At 36.0% G+C, this 24,632-nt stretch overlaps 2 protein-coding genes across 2 annotated transcripts; one reads left to right on the top strand and one right to left on the bottom strand.

The window, feature by feature from the left end:
- Positions 1-1,595: 1,595 nt before the first annotated feature.
- LOC100242101 (methionine aminopeptidase 1A) lies at positions 1,596-21,358 on the bottom strand. Its single transcript, XM_002274492.4, has 16 exons — positions 21,043-21,358; positions 18,951-19,001; positions 16,682-16,867; positions 15,986-16,061; positions 15,533-15,580; positions 15,348-15,392; positions 12,671-12,770; positions 11,567-11,618; positions 11,437-11,478; positions 10,675-10,736; positions 10,490-10,588; positions 9,362-9,435; positions 9,195-9,264; positions 8,392-8,457; positions 8,214-8,302; positions 1,596-1,920 (listed from the first exon to the last, which is right to left on the bottom strand). The coding sequence occupies exons 1-16, from the start codon at positions 21,099-21,101 to the stop codon at positions 1,843-1,845; spliced, it is 1,197 nt and encodes a 398-aa protein (XP_002274528.1). The 5' UTR covers positions 21,102-21,358; the 3' UTR covers positions 1,596-1,842.
- A 1,512-nt stretch (positions 21,359-22,870) lies between these two features.
- LOC109124052 (uncharacterized) lies at positions 22,871-24,277 on the top strand. Its single transcript, XM_019225587.2, has one exon. The coding sequence runs from the start codon at positions 22,872-22,874 to the stop codon at positions 24,126-24,128; it is 1,257 nt and encodes a 418-aa protein (XP_019081132.2). The 5' UTR covers position 22,871; the 3' UTR covers positions 24,129-24,277.
- Positions 24,278-24,632: the final 355 nt, after the last annotated feature.

Genomic DNA, 24,632 nt, shown 5'->3' with positions numbered 1-24,632 from the left:
ATTTTCTTAAAATGAGATAAAACATGAGATTAACAGACATGTTATCTGATAAACATCCAAAGAAAAGTATGGGATTGGGTATTAGAAGTTGGCCTTTGCTTAGTAAAGCATTTCTTACAGAGGAGCTTTGGAAAAGTATATTGGGAGGGTGGGACAAATTTTTGAAAGCTTATTAGTTTATTTTGGGAGAGGGTCAAAGAGTAAGGTTATGGCATGATTGTTGATGCAGTAGTTACCCTTTGAAAAACTAGTTTCATAGAGCTTTCCAGGATTGTGCAAAATGGAGATGTCACAGCGGAGAATTTTCAGATGTGGACAGGAAGCTGGATTGCGATGTTCATTAGAAATTTTCATGTCTAGGATTGGAGGTGGTTGATTTTTTCATGAATCAAATATACTGGTTTGTTGTGGACAAGTGAGAGTAGATGCTATAGTTTGGATTTGGGAGAAAAATGGAAAATATGCATTCGAATCTTATGTAGGATTATATCTAAGGGGGTGAAGCAAATTTCCACCAGAAGAAATTTGGGAAATGCTAACTCCTTTCAAACATGGCTTTCTAACTCTGGGCAACAATGTGAGAAACGATTCTCACTATGGATCAACTGAGGCTAGGAGAGGGCCATTGCAAACTGGTTTGGCATGTGCAAAAGGGCAGAAGAGTCGATTTATCATTACTGGTTCTTTGATTCTTGTTTTGTTTAGTATGTGTCCTCCTTCACTCAATGATGGAAGTTCTTTCTAATTGGCAAAAGAAATCTTTTTATAGTGGCCAGGGATAGGTGCATGAACAGCAAACTACATCCCAAAGGGAAAAAATAGGATAATTTTTTAAGGTGTTGATTTACCTGCAAGAAAGCTGAAGGAAATGGTCCATATTTCCTTTATATTTGACAGTGGAATCTGCTTCTAATAATAGAAGCAGGTCATGGGAATTCATTGATAAATTTGGCTATCACTGTGTTTTTGGGTTTCTAGATTGTATTCCTTTCCAGTTACCTAGTTGTTTTTGGGGATTCACATTCTTCCTTCCTCCGCAGGGTTGCACTTTCTTCGATGCTTTTTGATATTTTTCTATTATTGCTCACATATAAAAACAACAAAACAGAATGTGAGATACATGCTAGAATTTAAGGATGAGGGACCGTTTACATCCATCATTAGAAATATCGTCCTTGGTGTACGCTTTAGCGTTATTTGGAATGAAATTGCATATTAAGGTATGGCTAGGTTTCTGAGATGAGGCAACTGATCTATGTTTTTTGCTTTTTGGCTATCATTCAAGAATCCAAATCACATTTTAATATCTCATTTCATATCAAACACCATCTTGTTGGATATTACTACCGTTTCGCAATTCAAAACTAATACTTCATCAGATTAGTGCTCTTCTGGAATCCCTACTCAAATCCTCCCAGTATTCAACCACTTTAAACTGCATAGCACACATCACATGGCCCCTACTTCTCGTAAATAAATGGGCTATAACTCACCATTGGTCCCTCTTTCTTTCCTTTGGAATCCCATTTCATATTTCTTCAGGGGTAGCATTGGTACTCGATCATATATGTAGACCACATTAACCACACTTCTAATTCAAATTCAAAGACCTTTTATTATCTGGCGAATTACAAATACAACTGAGCCCAAAAGACAAAAAAAAAAGGCATGGAAGTCCCCGCACAATAGTTTATAATCTGTTACTGACAGTATAGTTCATGAATGGATTCTCTTCCTTCCAATGTCAACCAGAACAGAAAAAAAAAAGGACCAGCACCATTTTATGCTTTTTGCCACCTATGTCCAATGTCAACTGGCAGTAAAATTGGAGAGGCAACATTCTTATGATTTTAGCCAAGGAAACATGCTGGGGGATGAAGGCAACCGAGCTGTAAGAACCTCGACTCCAGTCTCTGTCACCTGCATGACAACACAGAAAAAGGTCAGGAAAGAAATGTGCACACAGGTAGTTCCAAAGTGGCAAATTCCAATTCCTAAACTATATATGAAAGTTAAAGTGACAAAAGAAGGATCAAATGTAGATAAACTCCCAAATAATACATGATGCAGGATCTACCCTAATCCTATCTGACGCAAATTTAGACTACGGTCAAATCAGAATTTTGGACTAGCCCCATGTCAGACACTCGGTCATCTAAGCAAACAATCTAATTTCAAAATGACCTAGTCGGTAGTTCTTTCAGTGATTGTGCTGCCCGAGGATATGAGAGCTAAGCTGGGCTTATAGCACACTCCAAAAGAAATATGGAAATTTGTTCATTCCTTCAATTTCTCTTCCCATGGATGCAGTTACCTCAGTCAGGGGATTGCTCAACTTGTCACATGCTATGAAAAGGAAACAAGAATAAAATAAGAAATTATATAGATGTAATATTAGAGGTTGGACCACCAGTCAAGTAATAAGCTTGGTCATGAAATTCATGGGTCCTAATCAACTGCCCCATTGTGATATTGGTTTGAACCTGTAACTTAATTTCTATATCCCATGGGTGTAGATATACAATGGTTTTGCTGTAAATTGTAACATAGTTTCCAATAAGTAATAATCAACCAGCCACCAGTTCATATGCCTGGATTTTCTTTCTAACGGATGATGCTTGAAGTTATGCTTTTCCATTCTCCCATTCATTTTCATGTGCAACTTGTCTAATTTGATATCACTACTTTAAACTCTTCCACTTTTAATTGACATACACCTAAAATCTCTTCCTGAAAATGTATCACAAATTGCTTTGTAATCATTTAATGCACTAATGAATGTCAAAACAAACTCAATTTGATATGAGACTGACAATATAGGTGTGGATTAGAATTCCAACAATACTACAACAACCTCATGAGCAGCATTTTATTTTATTTTATTTTATCTTTTTTCCTTTTGATAGGCAAGAAATGGTTTACAAAAGGTGCCCAACTAAAAGGGGGTGAAGCCCACATACACCAAGAGCATACAAAAAGCAACCACAGTGGGGACAACTCACAATCTCCTAAATACTAACATGGGCTTAAATCAATGAAATCCAACAAAGACAGAACCCAGAGGCAAAGACTTTCTAGACCACAGAGAGAGCACCAAACAAAAAAAAAAAAAAAGACTCCTTTAAAGATAAATAAAACCTCTTTAACCAACTGAGAGAGTACACAAGAAAGGCTGAACATAGAGAGCAAGAGATGCTGTTTGACAGTAGCTAAACTACAATGAATCAATCTGATAAAAAAAAAAAAAAAAAGAAGAACTACAATGAATAAAGATGTGGTTGGCTTTTTCACTCTTATACAAACAACATTTCATTAGCTATAGGCCAACCTGGTCCATTATAAAAAGGCTTTCCTCAAACTGATTCAGATTCTCTCTTTTCCTTTTTTTTTTTTATGAATAAATAGCAGTATATTAATAAAAAGGCACATCAAGGAAGCTCCCCAAAGTATACAAGTGGTATACAAAAGAGGTTAAAGAACCCCTTAAACAAAGCCTAAACAATCTACAAAATCCACAATGGAAGGGGGGCCAAAGTCTAAAAACCCCTTGGCCCACGCCCAGAGGTTACAAAGGAAAAAAAATTACACCCTTGAACCAAATGACCCTCATTTTCAAAAGCTCTACTATTTTTTTCCTTTCAAACTATCCAAAAAAGACACAAGGGAGCTGAAAGCCACACTTTCTTCCTCTTCTTTCCCACACAAAACCCAAGCCACCCCAATAACGCCTCTCTAACTAAAAAAGGGAGCACCCACAACACCTCAAAAAGGGAAAACAGTAAGTTCCATAAACTTCTTGCCAGCTCACAATGCAAGAGGATGTGATCAATAGACTCTTCCTCTAAGTGACACAAATAACATTTGTTAGCCAAAGGACACCCTCTCATTTGAATTTAATCCAAGGTTAAGACCTCTTTCTACATAGCCTCCTAAGCAAAAAAAACTCACCCTCAAAGGCACCAAAGAGTTCCAAATTACTCTTGCAGGAAAATCTCCTTGTCTTTCCGGTTCCAAAGCCTTATAGAGAGACTTGACAGAAAATCTGCCGTCCTTTGACTTTGTCCAAACTACCTGATCTTCCACATCATTAAAAACCCTCCTCCCTTGTAGTCTTAAGAGAAAATGCTCCACACCGAACACCTCCCAATCGTTAAGCCGCCTAAAGAACTGAGGAACCCACACCCCCTAATATAGGACAACCCTAGGATGGTTGCCTACACTCAAGGGTAGGTGGGCTAGGGTTTTATTTTTTAGGGTACAAGGAGAGGAACAAAGAATAAATTTTATGGTAGAGAAAATTATAAGATAAGAAATAGAGAAAAAAAAAAAAAACAATGAAGAAAATATGGAAAACCTTAAGAGTCTCACTAAGGACTACAGGAGTCTCACCATTGAGAGTTGCAACCTTGCAGTGAAAGAAAATATAATATTATTCATATCAATTCATCTCTTTGATTTACATTGATTAGCCTATTTATAGGCTTCTCTAAGAAATCCAAAGTCTACTAGGACTCTAATAACCTATCATGACTCAAATTCTAATTATATTATAACTCAACTAGCTAATCCTAATTAGACTCCAACAAATACCAATCTCAATTCAATTTTAATTAATATTAATCCTACTTAAAGTTTACTTAGGTTTTCCCTTTCTTCTTTGAATAAACTTTAAAAGACTTTCCCCCATCACTCCCCCTTCCAGAGTGGCTCCACACATCCTCCACCCAAGCCTCCTTAGTCAAGGAAATAGAAAATAAGGATGAAAAAGAAATACAAAAAAGATTGTTTCCACACCACATGTTCTTTCAAAATCTAACCCCTACCATTCCCCACAAAATAAACCATATTGTTGCATCCCAATCTCTCCTAATAGCTTTCCACAAGCCAACCCCATTACTACCTCTCACATCACAAGACCACCAACCGCCCACTTCTTCCCCATACTTCCCACAGATAACTTGCCTCCACAAAACCTCCTTCTCCACCGTAAAACGCCAACTCCATTTGCATAAAAGAGCCTTATTCAACAACGCCAAATTCCTCACACCCAAACCACCCTTTTGTTTATCTGAGCAAACAATACACCAATCTACTAAATGGGGCTTCCTTTCCAAAGCTCCACCACCCCAAAGAAAATTCCTTTGGATCCACTCCAACCGCAAACTCACACTCCTAGGCATATAAAACAAGAACATATGGTAGATAGGCATACTGGATAGAGTGCTCTGGATCAAGGTCAGCCTACTCCCTTTGGAAATATACTGTCTTTTCCAAATCAAAAGTCTTTTCCTCAGCTTCTCCTCTACCCCATCCCAAACTGCCACCTCCTTAAAATGAGCACCCAAAGGAAGACCCAAGTAAGAAGACAGAAGCGTGCTAAACTTGCAATCAAACTCAAGAGCCAACTCCTCTACATTCTCCATTCTCCCCACTAGAATGAGCTCACTTTTGTCCCAATTCACCCTCAACCCCAACATGGCTTTGAACCACATAAGAAGCCAACTCAAGTAGGACATCTAATCTAGAGAAGGCTCACAGAAGATTGAAGTGTCATCTGCAAACAACAAGTGAGAGATCTCCACTCCCACACCTCCTCTACCACTAAACTGCCACCTCGTCAAAAACCCTCCCTCCCTCGCTCTCTTCAACAAGTAACTGAGAGCCTCCATGACAATCACAAAAAAGGTAAGGGGATAAGGGATCCCCCTATCTCAAACCCCGAGAACTTTGAAAGAAACCAATGGGGGTTCCGTTAATAAGGACGGAGAAGTTGACAGTGCCAATACACCACTAGATTCAGCCGATCCACTTAGCTCCAAAACCCATCCTTTCCAACAACCAAAGAAGAAAATTCCAGTTTACATGGTCATATGCCTTCTGAATCCATCCAATAAATCTACACTTTCCAACTCCCAAACAAGAAGATCCCTCACATAACATAGATTCCAATGGCCCAATCCCCTCAAGTCCTCCCAAATATCAACAATCTAAGCCTCCTTGGATGCAGCAATGCTGAATAGTACTCACCTAAGAGACCCCACACCCTATATCATGCCAAAACTTAACTTTCCACCAGTCATTTTCTACCATGGAAGTCCTAGCACTGAACTCCTTCCTAACTCCTCATTTCTTTCCATAAACCCACCCCAAACCTCTCTCTACCTTCTCTAAAACACCCAACCCTTGTCTCCTCCTCAAGCTTTCCTAAGATGACATATCTCCACAAGCTATCTCGCTCCTAGCAAACTTTCAACACCACTTCCCAAGGCCTTATTGATCAGTGACATACCTTACAACCAACATTATGAAGTTCACACAATTGTGACATTGTAGCATGACCAACTAGATGTACACATATATGCATAACTAACAAGGATAACTAACTCCTACTTCATGATATTAATGATACGAAACTAGAGGTGACATAGAGCAAGGGAGAATAAAATGGACACTAATGCTTCAATGCAAGGAAATCGAGAATATCATGCATATGCAGCTCCATCCGAAACAGCCTCCAAACTACCAATCTTAGCCAGTTTCATGCCATAGATTTTCTCATACATGTGAGATGGGGTGGAAGAACGGATGAGGTGGAAATTAGCCCTTTGGAAGCGGCAATACCTCTCTAAGGGTGGTAGAATCACCCTCATAAAGAGTATACTGGCTAGCATGCCATTATATCAACTGTCCCTATTCCGTATGCCTAAGGTAGTGGCAAGAAGACTAGAAAAATTGCAAAGAGATTTCTTGTGGGGAGGGGGAAGTACGGAAAGAAAAGCACACCTAGTCAGTTGGGAGAGGGTGTGTGTGAGCAAGGAGAAGGGGGGGCTTGGCTTGAGGAAACTAGTCCATTTGAACAAAGCCCTTCTTGGAAAATGGGTGTGGAGATTTGCTCGTGCCAAGGAGGAGATGTGGAAACGTGTTCTTGTGGCAAAATATGGGCAAGAGGAATTTGGGTGGAGAACTAAAAAAGCAAATGGGGCGTTTGGTGTTGGGCTATGGAAGGAGATTCTGAAAGAAGCTGATTGGTGTTGGAACAATATGACTTTTAAGGTAGGAAAAGGCACCAAAATCAGGTTTTGGAAGGACCCTTGGTGTGGGGATGTGGAGCTAGCTCGGAGGTTCCCTCAACTCTTCAATGTGGCTGCCCAAAAGAGTGTCACTGTGGGGGATTTATGGGACCAGAATTCTGGCCAAGGAGGCTGGAACCTAAGGTTTATTAGAGGCTTCAATGATTGGGAGCTGACCTTGGTTGACGAATTGCTTCAAATCCTAAGGAGTCAAAGAATTACCTTGGAGGAGGACTTGGCCTTATGGAAGGGGGGAAAAAATGGGAAGTTTGACGTCAAGGATGCGTATGGGCTGTTGACCAGCCATTGCACCCCTTTGTTTCCCAAAAAGGGCATTTGGGTGGAGAACGTTCCTTCCAAGCTAGCGTTTTTTGCGTGGGAAGCTACTTGGGGGAGGGTTCTTACTATTGATAGGCTTCAAAAGAGAGGATGGCAGATTCCTAACCGGTGTTATTTATGTGGTAGTGATGAGGAAAATGTTAATCATCTTCTTATTCATTGTATAGTGGCTAGTGTGTTGTGGGGGATGGTTCTTAGTCTGTTTGGAGCCCAGTGGGTCTTTCCAGAAACTGTAAAGGAGGTGATTATCAGCTGGAAGGGTTCTTTTGTGGGTAAAAAGAGGAAGAAAATTTGGAGATCCATACCGTTATTTATTTTTTGGACGGTGTGGAAGGAAATGAATAGATTAGCATTCAGAGGGGGGAGGGAATTAGCTATACAGAAAGTTAAGTATTATTTTGTTTGTAATATGTGGGGGTGGGCAAAATTGTATAATGGTGCGGAGCCTCGTTCCCTTATAGGTTTCCTGGAGTGGATAGCCTCCAGTTGAGGGCTGGTGGGTTTTTGTTGTTTTTTGGTCCTTTGTTATGAGGCCTTCGTCGCCTCGTATACTCCCTGTATGCTTTGAGGCGCTTTGCCTTTGCTAATATATGTGTTTACTTATCGAAAAAAAAAAAAATAGATTTTCTCATACATGTGACCCTTCTTAGTGAAACAAGAGCAGAGATTAAAATAATAAATTTAATTGAGGCCACCTAGTCTTAGGATAATATTCAAATCCATATGCAAAATGAGATCAATTAAAGCTGCTTCTAAGGCAGTGCAAAAGTAATGAAAGAAAATTAAATGGAAATGGACATTTACCAAAAGAGTGTGCTCAAACTGAGCACTTCGTTTGCCATCTGCAGTAACAGCAGTCCATCCATCGGGCCACATCCGATCACGCCAAACCCCTATCAAGAAAGTTATTTTGAGATAAAGATAACAAGAGAAGCAACTGTGAAAGTGATTTGTCACCATTTTAAGTAGCTTGTAAAAGTACCTGTGTTAATCATAGGTTCAATTGTGAAGGTTTGCCCAGCCTTCATGACACCAACTGCTTTATTTCCTACTTGTGTTAAGGTCAGCAATGTGTAAAACAAAGGAGAAACAGATGCAAGTTATAAGAAATTCAATTCATTATGTCAAAGTAGACATGAATTCTGTTCATTTACTATTCTTCATTCTCAAGTTTCCAAGAAAAAGAACAGGTTTTCAGGTGATTGGGGGAACCAGGAAAGATAGGTTGATTTCGAGTTAAGACAAGGGTTGCCGGCTTGTTGCTTCTTGGTTAAATATAGTCCAAAGCACTAGGTATATGAAGTGGTATGATCTCCATTTAAGCCGCAATGTAAGATAATATCTTAACTTTAAATAGATTCTGCGCTGATGAATGACTCTTGTAAATTGGTGATGTATGTGCAAAATAGAAGAATCCACTAGGCATCTGTTTATCCATAGTTCTGTGGCTCACAGCCCTGGATCTTTAATATTCAATTCTCTTTAGGGTGATATGGTTCTTGCCAAGGTTGCTGAAGGAAATCTAGACAGCTTGTTTCTTCCCAGGATCAATTCTTGATGGAAGGGGTTTTGCTTTCTTGGGGCCTGGGTTTTGTTTCCTTTCCCTTTCCCCTGTTATCTTGTTTGCCCAAGTTCTTCTTTTGGGTATAGATTATATAACTCCCAGTACTTGAGTTATATTCCTTTCTTGCCATCTTTATAATTTATTTTTCTTTGCCTATTAAAATGTGAATGCATTTTCATTTAAAAAGAATATGGGACAGAAAACAGCTTTATTGAGGATACTGGCATAGTGGGGAATATTTGGTGCACAATGAAACAGCTCTCCAATACCATGCCCGCAATATGATTTCACCTATTTTAACAAGAGACGAGTAAGAATTTGCTTGGAACAATGACTCTTCACAGAAATGAAAATGCTCTACAATTGCAGAGACAAAGTTACATATTACCACAGATAACCCTGACATCGTAGCATGCCGATTGATGACTTCCCCAATTTCACGAAATCGTACTCCAGGTTTTACTGAATGTGGTAAAATACAGAAATCAGAAATCAAAATGTAATTCCTAAAACTATTAGCAACATCGTGGAAGGTTCACAGAGTAATTATATCACAAACACTTTGAAAATCCAGATCAGAAGGGTAAAGTTCTATGAACATGATGTTTTTCACATGACATTTTAAATTTGCAAGTTATTGTGATCAAAATAATACCACCACACTAATGTGAAAACAGAATCCTAGAGATATGTGAACAAATATAACATTGTTCATTATCCCACCATCAACAGCATAATTTCCTTGCCAGCTGCCTTGTACATGACCTCAATCAGATTTTAGCTTATGATTTTCTCTTGAAACCAACCTGAACATTTAGGCTCTATTTGGATTTTGGAAAGTCCTAGAGAAAGGACAGAAAAAAAAAAAAAAAAGGAAAAGGAATCTCAAATTCTATTGATTTGCTCTGTGATGGAAAATAAGAAGGAAGATAAAATATAATGAAAATTACTTAAAAACTTTTACATTCCCAAGTACTCTAGTAAAAGAGGAAATTTTTTTTGAAGAAGGATGAGATAAACGTTAATGAGCTAAATCATTTTTTTTTTGTTTAAATTTTTTCTCCATCTTTTCTTTCCCTGAAACTTTCCATGATCACAAAAATTTTCTATTCATTAAATTTCTTAAAAGAATCTGTCAAAGTAGGGGAAGTATCTTACATAAGTACTTTATTTTAAGGTTCTTGCACTTATGAATCTAGACAGTATTTTGGATACTACAATCCTTGTAGTTTTTTATAAGACCAAATTAATGCAGTGTGATGTAATTGGTAATTGCAACAATTCCTAAAGAAATAATAAATAATTATGTTAGCCAATAATTCAATGAGGAATTGCTCTAATCGCCACAAAAAATCTTTCCCCAAAGTTTGTTGTTAGTGTGACCTATAGAATATATGAAATAATCCACACCAGTCCAAAGTATTGGGGGCTTATAAAGGAGAGAGCTCCAACACCGATACATATTTCTTCCTCTAAGCATAAATTCATATACTTCAGTGTAAGAATCTACACATACCAATAGATATCGCTTTCTCCAGGCATTCGTAAGTACACTGGACCAACCGTCGAGAAGCCTCATCAACTTCTCCTACAAAGTATGTTTCATTGAGATCACCTGCATAATGAGTTAACCATTAGTCAAGTATGGAACCTTGCAAGTCAAGTACAAATTGTTCAAAGAAACTGTATAAACCTTCTTACCATGAACACCTTTATAATAGACAGTTACATCGACGTTTACAATATCACCATCCTCCAATTTCCTGAAACAATTATTTTGAATACATTGGAAGAGAAAAGCTTCATACAGGATGAACTTCAACTTTGAAAGATAAAAGATTTATAATGCTTATTGAAAACTTGAGAAGCCTAAATGGTAAACACTGAAAAATTCAAGAACCTACAAAAAAAATGTAAGGGGACAATGCATAAAAAATTAAATCAGATCTCAAACTAGAATCAGTCCTCATTATACAAGATTAAGGCCAATGAGACATGCTAATGTGGTTCCATCCCTGTATGCTCAGTATTGACCCAAAGAACACAAGGATGATTGTTAAATTCAGCAAAGATTTACAAGCAAAACAATATTTGTAATACTATCAAACAATACAAAAGAAAACTATTACATATTTTAGGAAAATCATGAAAACGCTTCCAGCTGCACAAATTAACGCACAAATAGAAAATAATTATATTATTGTTCCAAAATTTGGATTTATAGCATGCAAAGGAGAAATAATAATGTAAAAGAAGGGATTAGAAACACAAAAAAATTATATAAATATATTATCAGTACAGGTAAATTTTAGGAAAATCGTTAGACATATCAAGATTACACAAAATTAAGTAGCATGGTAACAGAAAATAACTATAATGAGGGTGTTTTGACAATCAAAGGAATTAAAATCCAAAAAAAAAATGAGCATAAAACAAATTTCACATGATTGAACACAATACTACCTGGCATCAGGAATTCCATGGCAGATTACTTCATTAACTGACCTGTGAAAAAAGAGAAAAGCTTGATACTTGAACAACAAATCGCAATTTCTCACAAATTAATATAATGCACGCAGAAGAAAGTACCTACGTGCAGCAAGACTTTGGGAAAAAGTGATAATTGAGTGGAGATGGATATCCTCCTGAAGTGGGCCAAAACAAATAACATTTAGCAAGCCAACCATTGGTTACGATGGCTAATGATATGTGCTGCCACACATCTAAAATCCGAAGGCCACATAACAAATATAGATGTCTGTATGCTAATTTTACTACAAAATAGGAGAAATGATGTAGTAGATTTCAAAACTCTTACATACAAATTTGTACTAGCAAATCATCCTGAAGAAATAAAAATTAGCCACATCATTAATTCATAGCAATCACAACCATGGTGTGACTAAAAGTCACAACACCATGAGGAGCTGCTGATGCAGATAATTTTTTTAATCATAAATTCATGGTACCTCTCAAGACATAATGCTATGTCATCCTAATCCCAAACAAAACCCTTATACTCCTAAGTATCAACGCAAATTACTACCTCCAAAAACATGGGTGGTAAAATTGTATGGATCTGCTGGTTTAGAAGGATGAACCACACCAACAGTAAGCATTACAAATCCTAACACAAACAACCATTGTATTCTTCTTCTTACAATTCCAACGTGTATATTTATTGATAATACATGTGTGTAGTGTGTACAAAAAAAAAATGCAGAATGAGTTCTATTTGATCAACCAAAATCACCCTGGCAAGAAACTGGACCAGCTGATCCATTTGCAGACACAATCAGCCAAAAAAAAAAACTGCCAAGAGACACAGATATGTGTATCAGTCTGACAAAGACATGAGCTCTCAAACACAATGAAATTGAAATGTGATTTGATGACAGACACAAACACAGATGTAAGTGTCCGACACAAACAAAACAAACAAAAATATCCTTCATAAGGAAAAAGGCAAAACAGGACCAAATTTTTTGTGTAGAACTTATAAATAAGTGCACTCGATGTAATCTAAAACCATAAGATGATACCTCCTTTGCTAGACTAAAAGAGGGGGGAAAACTGAGGGTAATTAATATGCCAATAAGTAAAGGTATTCAACTAGACACAATAATAACAACATTGTTAAAACACAGCTTGTTATTTTGTTTTTATCTTATTTTTTGTCTTTAAGTATTTGACATACCAGCAGTAATAGTTGCCTCATGAACCACACGATCAATTTCATCAGTTGTCACACCAGGTCGAATTACACGAGCAGCTGCATCCAAAACCTCCCTTGCAATCTGAATGCGACATTTGTTAGAGCATGAAACTTGAATATCTAAATTAGAGAACAAGCCAAACAAGTTTTTGTACAATGTTTGAGTTTTGCCATGTTCCTCAAGCACAAAAGCATTATCGTCTAGAACAGATAAATAGCAGCCTAATTTGGCCAGAAAATATGGAACTATATGAGCAGTATATGCTTATAGCAGCCTAATTTGGTTAGAGAAGACAAGCCTGTAGTAGGAGTATAAGCTCTCTATAAGACATAAAGATAAATTTAGCACGGAGTTATCTACAAGCAGTATATACTTATAGCAGCCTAATTTGGTTAGAGAAGTGATAGAGACAAGTGGCAGCCACCTTTAAAAGTTTGTCAGAGGCACAAAGGAGTGGGCTCCAAGGCCCAAGCTTTAATTTGGCACTCTCTAGATGATAATGGGCTTAGTTGGGATCTTATATAAGTCAATATGGGTTCAGCTTAAGTTATGGGCTTAGTCAATGGTTAAAGTTACCATTTTCAGTCATTATTGTTGTCATTTTCCAACAGTCTTTAATGTGGTCAGTAATCAATCCAAGTTTGTCATTTTCAAGTTGCATTTATTGTGTCTAGTTCCAAGGAGTTATAAGTCCCTAGAAAAGTCTTATATAGTAGTTGATTAGTCTTTGGAAGGAATCAATCAATGAATGAATTTTCAGCAGCCAGTTTTTCCTTTGTGAGATGCAAAGAATACTTGGGTGTGAAGCCTAAGGTTTCTAGGAGTGATTCCTAAGGTCCTTTCAATTATACTCTCATTTTATTTTCTGTACTGCATCAAGAAGACAAGCCTGTAGTAGGAGTATAAGCTCTCTATAGACAAAGATAAATTTAGCATGGAGATATCTACGTCATCACACACATATGCTACATATATACATAATTGATAGGCAGAATCAATTATACAGGTTTACTAAGATGTTTTTTCATTTCAAAAGACTTAAAAGATCTGCTCCTTTTGTATTTTGTGTTTTGTGGGGAGGAACTCTCATCCTTCTCTAGTACTTCTCTTCATAACTAATATATGTTTTGTTTCTAATAAATAAATAAAAAAAAAAAAAAGGATCTGCCCCTCTTTTTCTCCTTTGTCATACACCTGGCCATTCTTTTGCCTTGGGGATCAAGCTTGTCTTGTTGTTCACTAAGATCTTTCAAAAATTGAGAGCAACAGATCATTACCACCTCTACTCCACCCCCACCACTGCCTCTTCCACCACTAGCATTGCAAACCTTGACAACACCACCTCTCTGCAACTAATCCACCAGCACAACCAACCCATGATCGCCATTGTCACCCCCCTCCACCTCTGACCTCATAGCTATGACCTCCAGCACTGCCACAATCTGCTGCAACCTCCACCACCATCACACTCTACCTACTCACATGCTCTGCTAAAACCCACAATCAACACCCTATCATACTGCCATACTGCTAGAGCTACCACTATTGCCTAACATTTTAAACCAAAGGGGGAAAATTGTGATTAGATTAAGTTTATCCTCATGTGTTTTCACTATTTTAACTTTTCAAATAGAGGATGATTATGATCAAACATCAAAATAAATAAAATGAAAATACACATATTTTGAAAAACAATAAAAGTAGAACAAGAAATAAAAATAAAAAATTGATAGGCAAATATTAATTTATTTTTTTATTTTTTATACCAGAGGAACCTTTCACGGTCAAGCCCTTAGGACCCTCCATAGGGACGCAAACCTAGGGGTGTTGACCGCACCCGCAACAACCAACACCAGGTAAATTAGGGTATTTAACCAGTGGCAGGATCTGAACCCAGGACCGTACACCTCTACCACACATCCTAGCATTCACCCTAACCAACTGGGGCACCCCGAAAATGCTAATATATTAATATACTTGTGATTGAGCCACCAATTGTTCCCATGCAACAATAGCATCTCTACAATCTCTAATATGAATGATAAATCCATAATATAGAACATCAGATATGACATTATATCTCAGAATTCAGAAATTTTCCTATTACTTCCATGTGTTTAAGCAAGTAATACCAATACATACATATATACATACATATATACATACACAAACTGATTGAAAGGGTGGCAAGGCAAGGTCATTACATGTCTAGGATTACTGAGCTGAAGATTATAGAAAAATTTTCTAACATAAACAGGAGACTGGTGAATTTTCAAAATGCAAAGTACATTACTCTGCCTTTGTCAGTAAAGACTCAAGAAGGGAGCTTCTTCCATACAGAACTATCTCATCATGATTCAGCTTGGATACCTAAGTGAACCTACCCCACCATGTCTTAGAGCATGCAGTCATGATCCATTACTCTTTTACCTAGGCGCAACAACCAATTTCAATGCAACTTAAGCCACTTATCCATGGTTCATGAAATATGATAAGCCAAAATTCACAATCTGGAAGCAAGACTCCAGCCACTTGGTGCAGGTGTAAGGAGATCATTGTGTAAACTCAACATCCAAGCACAAAGAAAACATGTAGCAAGACAAATTTGCTTCATCAAACAATAATTTTAGACAAAAAAAGTTTGGAATAGAAACTCACTCGGCAAGTTTCTCTCATTCTTTCAATTTGCTCTGTAGTTTTGATCTTCAAAACAAACATTTCAATTAGAACAAAAAGTGAATGACAAGAAAACAAAAATATGCATTTTAAGAGAAAAATGCAACTTGATTGCATGATTCATACTAAAAAGAACTGCTTCAAGAGATTTTCAAGTCCAATGTTACCTCTACAATATGCTGCAAATCACTGTTGGGCTCAATTTTTGGGATTCCCTACAATTTTTTTAAGGGGAACAAAGTATTAAAAGTAAAATACACCAATCTGATAAAAATGTACAATACACCAAGAAATGTAATTTGACACCTATAGGATAATCATAGGAATCAATGAGCATGTGATGCAGTAATTTACCAAATTTGAATTGCATCAGGAAATGGACCAAATAAATTATCACATGAGAGGATAACCATATAAATGGACAATAAACCCATAACCAGAGTCAAATGTTTAACATATAATACAATTTAGTATATGAAAACACAAAAACTGATCCATGACATTTAAATATAAAAGAGTCAAACAATTTTTTTACCCATAATCAGAATCACTTTCAAATGACTTATTTTCATATCAACAATTTTTTTACAAAAAATATATAAAAGAGTCAAACAACTCACATCAATTGCCCAGTCAGGTAGATCGATGTGGTCAGGTACAATACGCTTACTTGATATGGGATAAGGCCTCAATGTCCTGTAGAAAGAAAAGTTACAAGAAAAAACCATCCATAAAACACATTAAAAAAATGATAAAGGTAAGATGTGAGTTTGACCTAAAAGAGAAGAAGAAACTGAAAAAAGAAATGAACAAAAAGAAAAAAACACTAGGATCCTTCTGAATAATTAAGTACTAAATCAATTTAAGAAAAATTAGCACATCTTGCAGGTTATAGGAGTTTTTTTTTTAAAAAAAAAAAAAAAAAAGTTGCTTCTTCTGAAAGAATGCCATAATCTAATTAAAAGGATAGAAAATAAGAGAATCTAAAGGGCAAGAGTGCAATGGCTTCTTGTCCACAAAATTTCCACCTTTGAGGCGGAGCAGTTCGGAGAGAGCACTTAGAAGAAAAGTAACAAATTTCAGCACAAGGTACAAATACATAGCGAGAGACTTTTATATTTCCCTATTTGAATTTTATCTCCACAAAAAACAGAAAAATAAATAAATTCCCTCTTCAACTGCCTTCGTATATTTTCTAGTGTGACAAACAAAGACACTACAGGAAACATCTCAACTTCCAGAAATTGATTGAGAAGCATTATCATGAGGGTACGAAACAAAGAAACACCAAGATAAACAAAAGTCATCATGAATACCCCGTCCAATCAAAAAATGGAATTTTTGGAGTTCTAGCTTGTCCTTTCTTCAAGCAATACAGCCACCCTTCATTAGGTGATGCTGAATTTTGCACAGCTGGAGTCCCTGTCCCAAGTGATGATAACTTTGCCTTCTGGTGAACTGACTTATGAGAGCTCCATGAAGCCTTGAAACAATCCTGAGTGCTGATAAGAGATATAGCTCTATAAGTAGAAAAACAAAAACTAGAGTACACATTTTAGTAACTAATACTTATTAAATCAAGATGTCTTCAATCAAACAACTAGTGAGCTAAATGGAAAGAAGATGAACAGGAAAATTTTAAGCTTGTCCCCAGCTAGAGTAGCCATGCACATCAGAAAAAGAAGGAACTGTGGCAGTGACCAAACCCATCGGACTTGACAAAAGAAAAAATGAGAAAAGAAAACCTCTGTAACATAACTTTATTTCTAAAAAAAAAAAATATAATTATAACGGGGAATTCACCCCAACAACAAGATATTTATTCCATCTACCAGTGAAGCAAACCTCAGATACCTTGGGCCTCCCCTTCTTTCCTACAACACTTAAATACTAGGGATGCTGGAGCTCTAGACACTTGGCTCATTGCCAAAAGGCCACTACAGTTGAGCTACACCCCAGCAGGACCTTTGTAACTTGACATTAAGAGCATATTATGTGTCTCCCTGAAATTGAATTAATCCATTGTGTTTTATACAACATTTAAAAATGTAGTTGATAATATGATATGGAAAGGAGACACCATTGTCAACAAAAGAAAAATAGAGAATATCAATGGTTAGAGTCTAAAATGTTCTAGATAAAACATGAATAACTCATTATAAGGCTCATTCTTAATCCTGTACAGACACAACAGACTCACCCCAATTTCAATTAGGCAAACAAATACTCCACAAATATTTACACATAAAACAACAAACTACATTATCAATCACTCCAACCACAATTAGTAATACAATTTTATAATCAGCAAACAGTTTTACCACAAAACACATGGCATAGTTCCACCAACCAGCTATAAGATATTTTTGGGGTTCAATTCATTTTGCTTCATTTTAGGCAATTGGATCAGAAAGAAATTCAACAAAATTTGGGACAAAATTGCTAATTTGGTTCCTCCTTGAGATTTAGTTGCAAAGAAATTTAAAACAGTTCCTCTTCCCCGTATTTTAATGGATTGCAAGCATTGTAGAGTGGTGGCTTCATACCAATGCAGCAAAAACCCCTTGGTGGGGTTTGTACTAAAAATCAAATTTCAGAAATTGTTCTTTGAGAAATCCTGGTTGTTGAGTTACCAACTTTCCTAAAAGCTAAAGTTGTTAGTATTTAAGTTCACAATATATATCATTCTCTAAGGCCAACCCACTCATGTGGTGGAGAAAGAAATAAGCAAGCAGACAAATCACATAGAAAATAGATGAGGAAGGACTCAAAAAAGAGATTTGTAGTTGATTAGAGCTTTGATACCATGTTAGACTACCAACTTTCCTAAAAGTGTAAACTGGTACAATTTTCTCCCACGGTGTATATCATGCTCTAACAATGGTCAAACAGGCACCTACTGAATGATCATGCTTGCATAACCATGAAGCAAAATGAATTTGGTTCTTTGCCAATCTCCGAATTAACAACCAAAATTGGTTTTTTGAAAGTCTAAAAAGTATCAGTCAAAATAAAGGACCGTTGACAACCAAAGAGCACCAACTTCCCCTAATTGCCTCTTCAATAAGATTTATTTAAAGCAAAACTACACAAGTACAAATTCGATTAGAGAAGAGTTCAATCAACCAGCTGACAACACCCAAACTATTTTGGGTCACCTTTCAAGTTTTGAGATTATTCTAAAACACTCTTTGAATTAATGCCAATTTCCTAGGAGGCTAGTCGGTAACAGGAGAAGGGCTTGCCAAGAATGTTAGCCAAAACTAGTTCGCAGCCGGGAAAACCTGCACTATTGGTTATGCAGCTCTTTTGGCGTCTCTTTTTAAATGAATTTTCTTTACTTATCAAAAAAAAAAAAAAAAAAAAACTATTGGTTATGCAGTATAATTGGCAATCAAGAAGTAATACTTCTAGAATCGCGCAGACTTGGAAAGGGTCTATACGAAGAGCATAACAGGCCAATTTTGATACAGGGGGCAACATTGATACCACCAACTTGATTTCTATTTCTACTTTTTCATCTTCCTCAACCTACCCTAGCTCTTGTGGGATAGAATTCAGACAACTCAGGAAATGGGTACAAACCAGAATGCAGCACCTTCACGGGGAAGCTTCAGTTCCACACACTTGGGACACCTGCAAACAGCAGGAAAAAAAAATCAGAATATTGGACACAGATTAGAGCACATGAGATCGGACTATTTTCAGGGAACAACCCACAAAACCAATAATACTCAACAAGATGGTGTTTGATATGAAATGAGATATTATAATGTGATTTGGATTCTTGAATGATAGCCAAAAAGCAAAAAACATAGATCAGTTGCCTCATCTCAGCAACCTAGCCATACCTTAATATGCAATTTCATTCCGAATAACGCTAAAGCGTACACCAAGGATAATATTTCTAATGATGGATGTAAAATGGGGCCTCATCCTTAAATTCTAGCACGTATCTCACATTCTGTTTTGTTGTTTTTATATGTAAGCAATAATAGAAAAATATAAAAAAGCGTCGAAGAAAGTGCAACTCTGCAGAGGAAGGAAAAATGTGAATCCCCAAAAACAACTAGGTAACTGGAAAGGAATACAATCTAGAAACCCAAAAACACAGTGATAGCCAAATTTATCAATGAATTCCCATGACCTGCTTCTATTATTAGAAGCAGATTCCACTGTCAAATATAAAGGAAATATGGACCATTTCCTTCAGCTTTCTTGCAGGTAAATCAACACCTTCAAAAATTATCCTATTTTTTCCCTTTGGGATGTAGTTTGCTGTTCATGCACCTGTCCCTGGCCACTATAAAAAGATTTCTTTTGCCAAATAGAAAGAACTTCCATCATTGAGTGAAGGAGGACGCATACCAAACAAAACAAGAATCAAAGAACCGGTATTGATAAATTGACTCTTCTGCCCTTTTGCACATGCCAAACCAGTTTGCAATGGCCCTCTCCTAGCCTCAATTGATCCATAGTGAGAATCGTTTCTCACATTGTTGCCCAGAGTTAGAAAGCCATGTTTGAAAGGAGTTAGCATTTCCCAAATTTCTTCTGATGGAAATTTGCTTCACCCCTTAGATATAATCCTACAAAAGATTTGAATGCATATTTTCCATTTTTCTCCCAAATCCAAACTATAGCATCTACTCTCACTTGTCCACAACAAACCAGTATATTTGATTCATGAAAAAACCAACCACCTCCAATCCTAGACATGAAAATTTCTAATGAACATCGCAATCCAGCTTCCTGTCCACAACTGAAAATTCTCCGCTGTGACATCTCCATTTTGCACAATCCTGGAAAGCTCTATGAAACTAGTTTTTCAAAGGGTAACTACTGCATCAACAATCATGCCATAACCTTACTCTTTGACCCTCTCCCAAAATAAACTAACAAGCTTTCAAAAATTTGTCCCACCCTCCCAATATACTTTTCCAAAGCTCCTCTGTAAGAAATGCTTTACTAAGCAAAGGCCAACTTCTAATACCCAATCCCATACTTTTCTTTGGATGTTTATCAGATAACATGTCTGTTAATCTCATGTTTTATCTCATTTTAAGAAAATAACCAAGACTGTTAACTTCAAAAAATATGAATCTCTCAATTTTCAACCATTAATGCTCCAAATTTTCTGCCGTCAATATGATATTCTTTACACATGCCAATATTGCAGAATACCCATGTAGCCATGCCCATGTCAATTTTATTTTATTTTTCATTTATTTATTTATTTTTGCATTGTGGGCACCTGACTAACCAGTCTCGGCCCAGTAAAAAAGCAACAAAAATAAACGTATATACTGGTACAGAAAATTTAGGAAGTGGGTATAAAACTTAATCCGAAATAATCCATATAAATTGATGCCAAGAAAAACAACGCACATCAACAAATCAAGAACCATACAAGATGTCATCTTGCAAATAATTCAGGAATTATTGTATTAAACTCGACAAAAATATAGGGGAAAACACTCGTAAATCGTAACGTAAACTTATCCCTAATTTGGTCAGCATTTTTGAAACACTTTATTTCTCTTCATTTTACGAGTTAAAATCAATTGCAAGACCTCGAATTCAAGAATCAAGAGAAAAGCGCATCCAAAATGCGGACAAAAAAAATCGACGTCGTAAAAGCGAAATCTAAAATAGAAGAGAAAGTTCGATCGCATACTGCAGATTCGCAGGCTTTCCACATCGACCACAGGACGATATGGATTCAGTAGCACTCATTGGACCAAAACCTCGAGCGAAATGAAGAAGGATCGTCAGATGTATTGACCAAAAAAGAGGTCAAGATTATCGATTTTGTAATCCGATTGAGTAGATTCCAACAGTTCTGAGACTGAGAGTGGCTTCGATTGAAGAGAGCGTATGGTAGGGTTTGCCGAGAATGGAGACGATGGTGGTGACGGAGGAGGAAGCAACTTGACCGAAGGGAAAAGAAAAGCTAGAAAATTACAATTTTGACCTGACTTAGGTTGAGCTCCTTCTTAATTACATGGGTCTTTTTTCCAGATTTAAATTTTGATTTTTTTTTTTAAGAAAAATATGTTTGTTTTTGCATTTTGGTGGTTGTATTTTTATGTTTTTATCAAACATATTTAAAAGAAAATTAGTGCTGATTTGGGGGGCTTTTTTTTTCATAAAATTGTTTTTAAAAATTCCACCAAACAAGTTCTTAAATTTTGAGATTATTAAATAGGGTGTTTGATAATATTTTTTATTTCAAATGTTTTTAATATAAATATTTTTTCAATAAGTATTTTTAAAAAATTATTCATGAAATATTTCTTAAGAGAGTATTTTAAGTGATTTTTTAATTTTTTTAATATTTGATAAAAAAAAATTCAAACACTTTATTTTCTTCAACAATATTTTTTATGTTAAAATAATTTTTTAAAAGTATTGTCAAATGCACTTTAAATATATTTTCTAAACTCAAAGCAATTTTTTTGCAAATGAATTTTTTATTCTTATTTTTAAAATAAATATGACATGTTTGAATTATTGATATAAAGAATAATAGTGAAAAATCTAATTTTGTTTTCATTTATTAAAATGATTAAATTATTTATTAGAAATTGAAGTAAGAAAAAAATGGTTGATATAAAGATAAGTCATTTGAAAGTGATTATAATTAAAGCGTTTTTAGAGCTCATTTAATAATATTTTTATTTAAATTGTTTTTAATGAAAATATTTTATTTATAATAAAAGTGTTTTTTTAAAAGTATTATTGAATGTATTCTTAAAACATATTTAACAATATTTTTTTCGAAATATTATTGATTTAAAATGTTTTTGAAAAAATTATTTACCAAGAATTTTTTTAGAAAACATATAAGTGATTTTTTTTATTTTTTTAAATTTTTTTTAAATTTTTAGTTTTTCTTCAAAAATGTTATTTTAATATTATAAGTGTTTTTTTGTCAAACTATACAATTTTTTTTAATAATGATATTAAATTTAAATTTAAATTATAATTATATATATTTAAAAATTTGAAAATGAAATATGTTGTGATGTCAATTAATACAATTATTATTAATTTTAATAGGGTTCAAAATTGGTTAGAAATAAACCTGATTTATGACAGTTTCTTTAATAAAACTGACTTCAATCTTCAGTCAGTAAATGTCAAATACACGGAAAACATTTTATTTTCTATGTATATTTTGAAAATGGGTTTTTGGAATAAAATATAATCTTTTCGGATTTTCTAAATATTTGATTTTATGACCGTTATAAAACGGTTCTAAATTCAATCTATAAATACCAGCAATACGCCTCTTTCCGTCTACATTGAGATCATCTCGCGCTCAGGTATTTTCTTGATCTCTCTCCTTTTTCTTCCAGAGATAGAATTTTGATTATTCCTTCTTCTTCTTCTTGATCTCTCTCCTTTTTCTTCCGTTGCTCCACATATTCAAACCCAAAGAATGAATTTTGATTATTCCTCCTCCTCCTTCTTCTTCCTCTGCTTCTTTTCTCTTTCAGAATGATGGTTGGCGGCAAGTTGAAATTGGAGTTGATCGCTAATGAAAAAATCCGGCACAGAACTTTCCAAAATAGACAAAAGGGTCTGAGGAAAAAAGTTCATGAGCTCTCAACTCTATGTGGTGTTGAAGCATGTATGATCATATGTTGTCCTAATGGCAACGGCACCTATTCTTCTCAGCCCTGTGTTTGGCCTGAAAATCACTACGAAGTTGAACGGATAATTAACAAGTACATCAATGAGAGGAAGAAAGAGAATGGAAAGAGGACGGTGGATTTATCTGGGGTTCTTGAAAGCAGAAAGACGAGGGCCGAATTTGAGCTCCAGAAGTTGCAGGAAAAAAATGGCAAAACCAAAGGGCAGACTTCCGAGACTGGATTGGAATTGGATGGGCTTTCCTATGAAAAGCTGATGGAAATTGTTAATAAGTTGGACAAGAAACTTGAGAGTGTGGAGAGTCTGATTGATTTGAAGAGGGGAGAAGCGGGTTTGATGAGTGAGACTCTTGCGAACTGCCCTGATCATATGCCGGGTTTGCCTACAGCTGAGCCAATTGATATCCATGTGGCCATGGATGACTCAGCCTTTCAAGGCTCTGAAATGGTCTTGTATGATTTGGATTTTCCTGAACTAAGTGATGGAGGGGTTGAATCTGATTTGACCTGGACGATGATGAATTTGGAGAATAACGAATGTCCAGAACTTGGAGGTGGAAAGAAATCCAGCAGTGAGCTCCTGCACCAAAGTGATCCAGCTCATGGGATGTTGGAGGATAACACTCATCCTTCAACTTCATATCAAAAGATGGGGACTGTTCCTACCATGCAAGGCACTGAAACGATCTTCTATGATTTGGATTTTGCTGATCTAAGTAATGGAGGGGTTGAGATAATGATGAACATGGAGAACAACGAATACCCACAACTTGGAGGTGGAAGGGCATCCAGCAGCGACCTCCTGTTCCAGAGTGATCCAGCTCATGGGATGTTCCAGAATAACATCGATCCTTCAACTTCATATCAGAATATGGGGACTGCTCCTACCATGCAAGGTACGTCGGTATCTTCAACTTCATATCAGAGTATGGGCACTGTTCCTACCATGCAAGGGATGTCAGTATCCGAGAATACGATGATGTTTAACACCACTCCCACAAATTCCCTGCCGCAGATGGGGTTATCTCAGAATACGATGCCCGACATTGATCAAAGCATTTCTATGCAGCAAATAGCAGCGTATATGCAGTACCTCTTGGCATAACTTCATTTGTTGTAGGTTGAACTTCAAACAATTTTTTGACGGTTGTTTGTTCTTTCATTCTTGTGTCTATAATGCTCTGTACCAATTTTGTTTACCTGTATTGACACGGTTCATGTACAGTGTTACTTACCAATCAATGAAATAAAAAACATTCAAGAACATTCATAAAATCAATTAGTCGATTACAAGTAGATATGGCAGTGAACATTCATAAACTTAACATTTTGAGTTACCATTTTGATGCATGCCTAATTGCTTTTAGATTTGTGTGGCATGTCTATCTTTGAAAGAGAGTACGTATTAAACAACCCATTGTGATCATGCATTATCAATATTATCATTTTTGCATTTTTAATAGTGATAATGCTTGCCTTGTGATAAATGCATTATCAACCGTCTATCTTTGTATTTTTCCTTTTTTGCATTTTTAATTTCAAAGTCCAAAATTATCATTTTTCTTCTATTTTCTCAAAGCTTTTCCACTTTTTTTCCCCCTCTTTTTTT

This window comes from Vitis vinifera, chromosome 15, assembly GCF_030704535.1.
Source record: "Vitis vinifera cultivar Pinot Noir 40024 chromosome 15, ASM3070453v1".
In the NCBI taxonomy this organism is placed as follows: domain Eukaryota; kingdom Viridiplantae; phylum Streptophyta; class Magnoliopsida; order Vitales; family Vitaceae; genus Vitis; species Vitis vinifera.
This window is presented reverse-complemented; position numbering and strand designations above follow the sequence as displayed.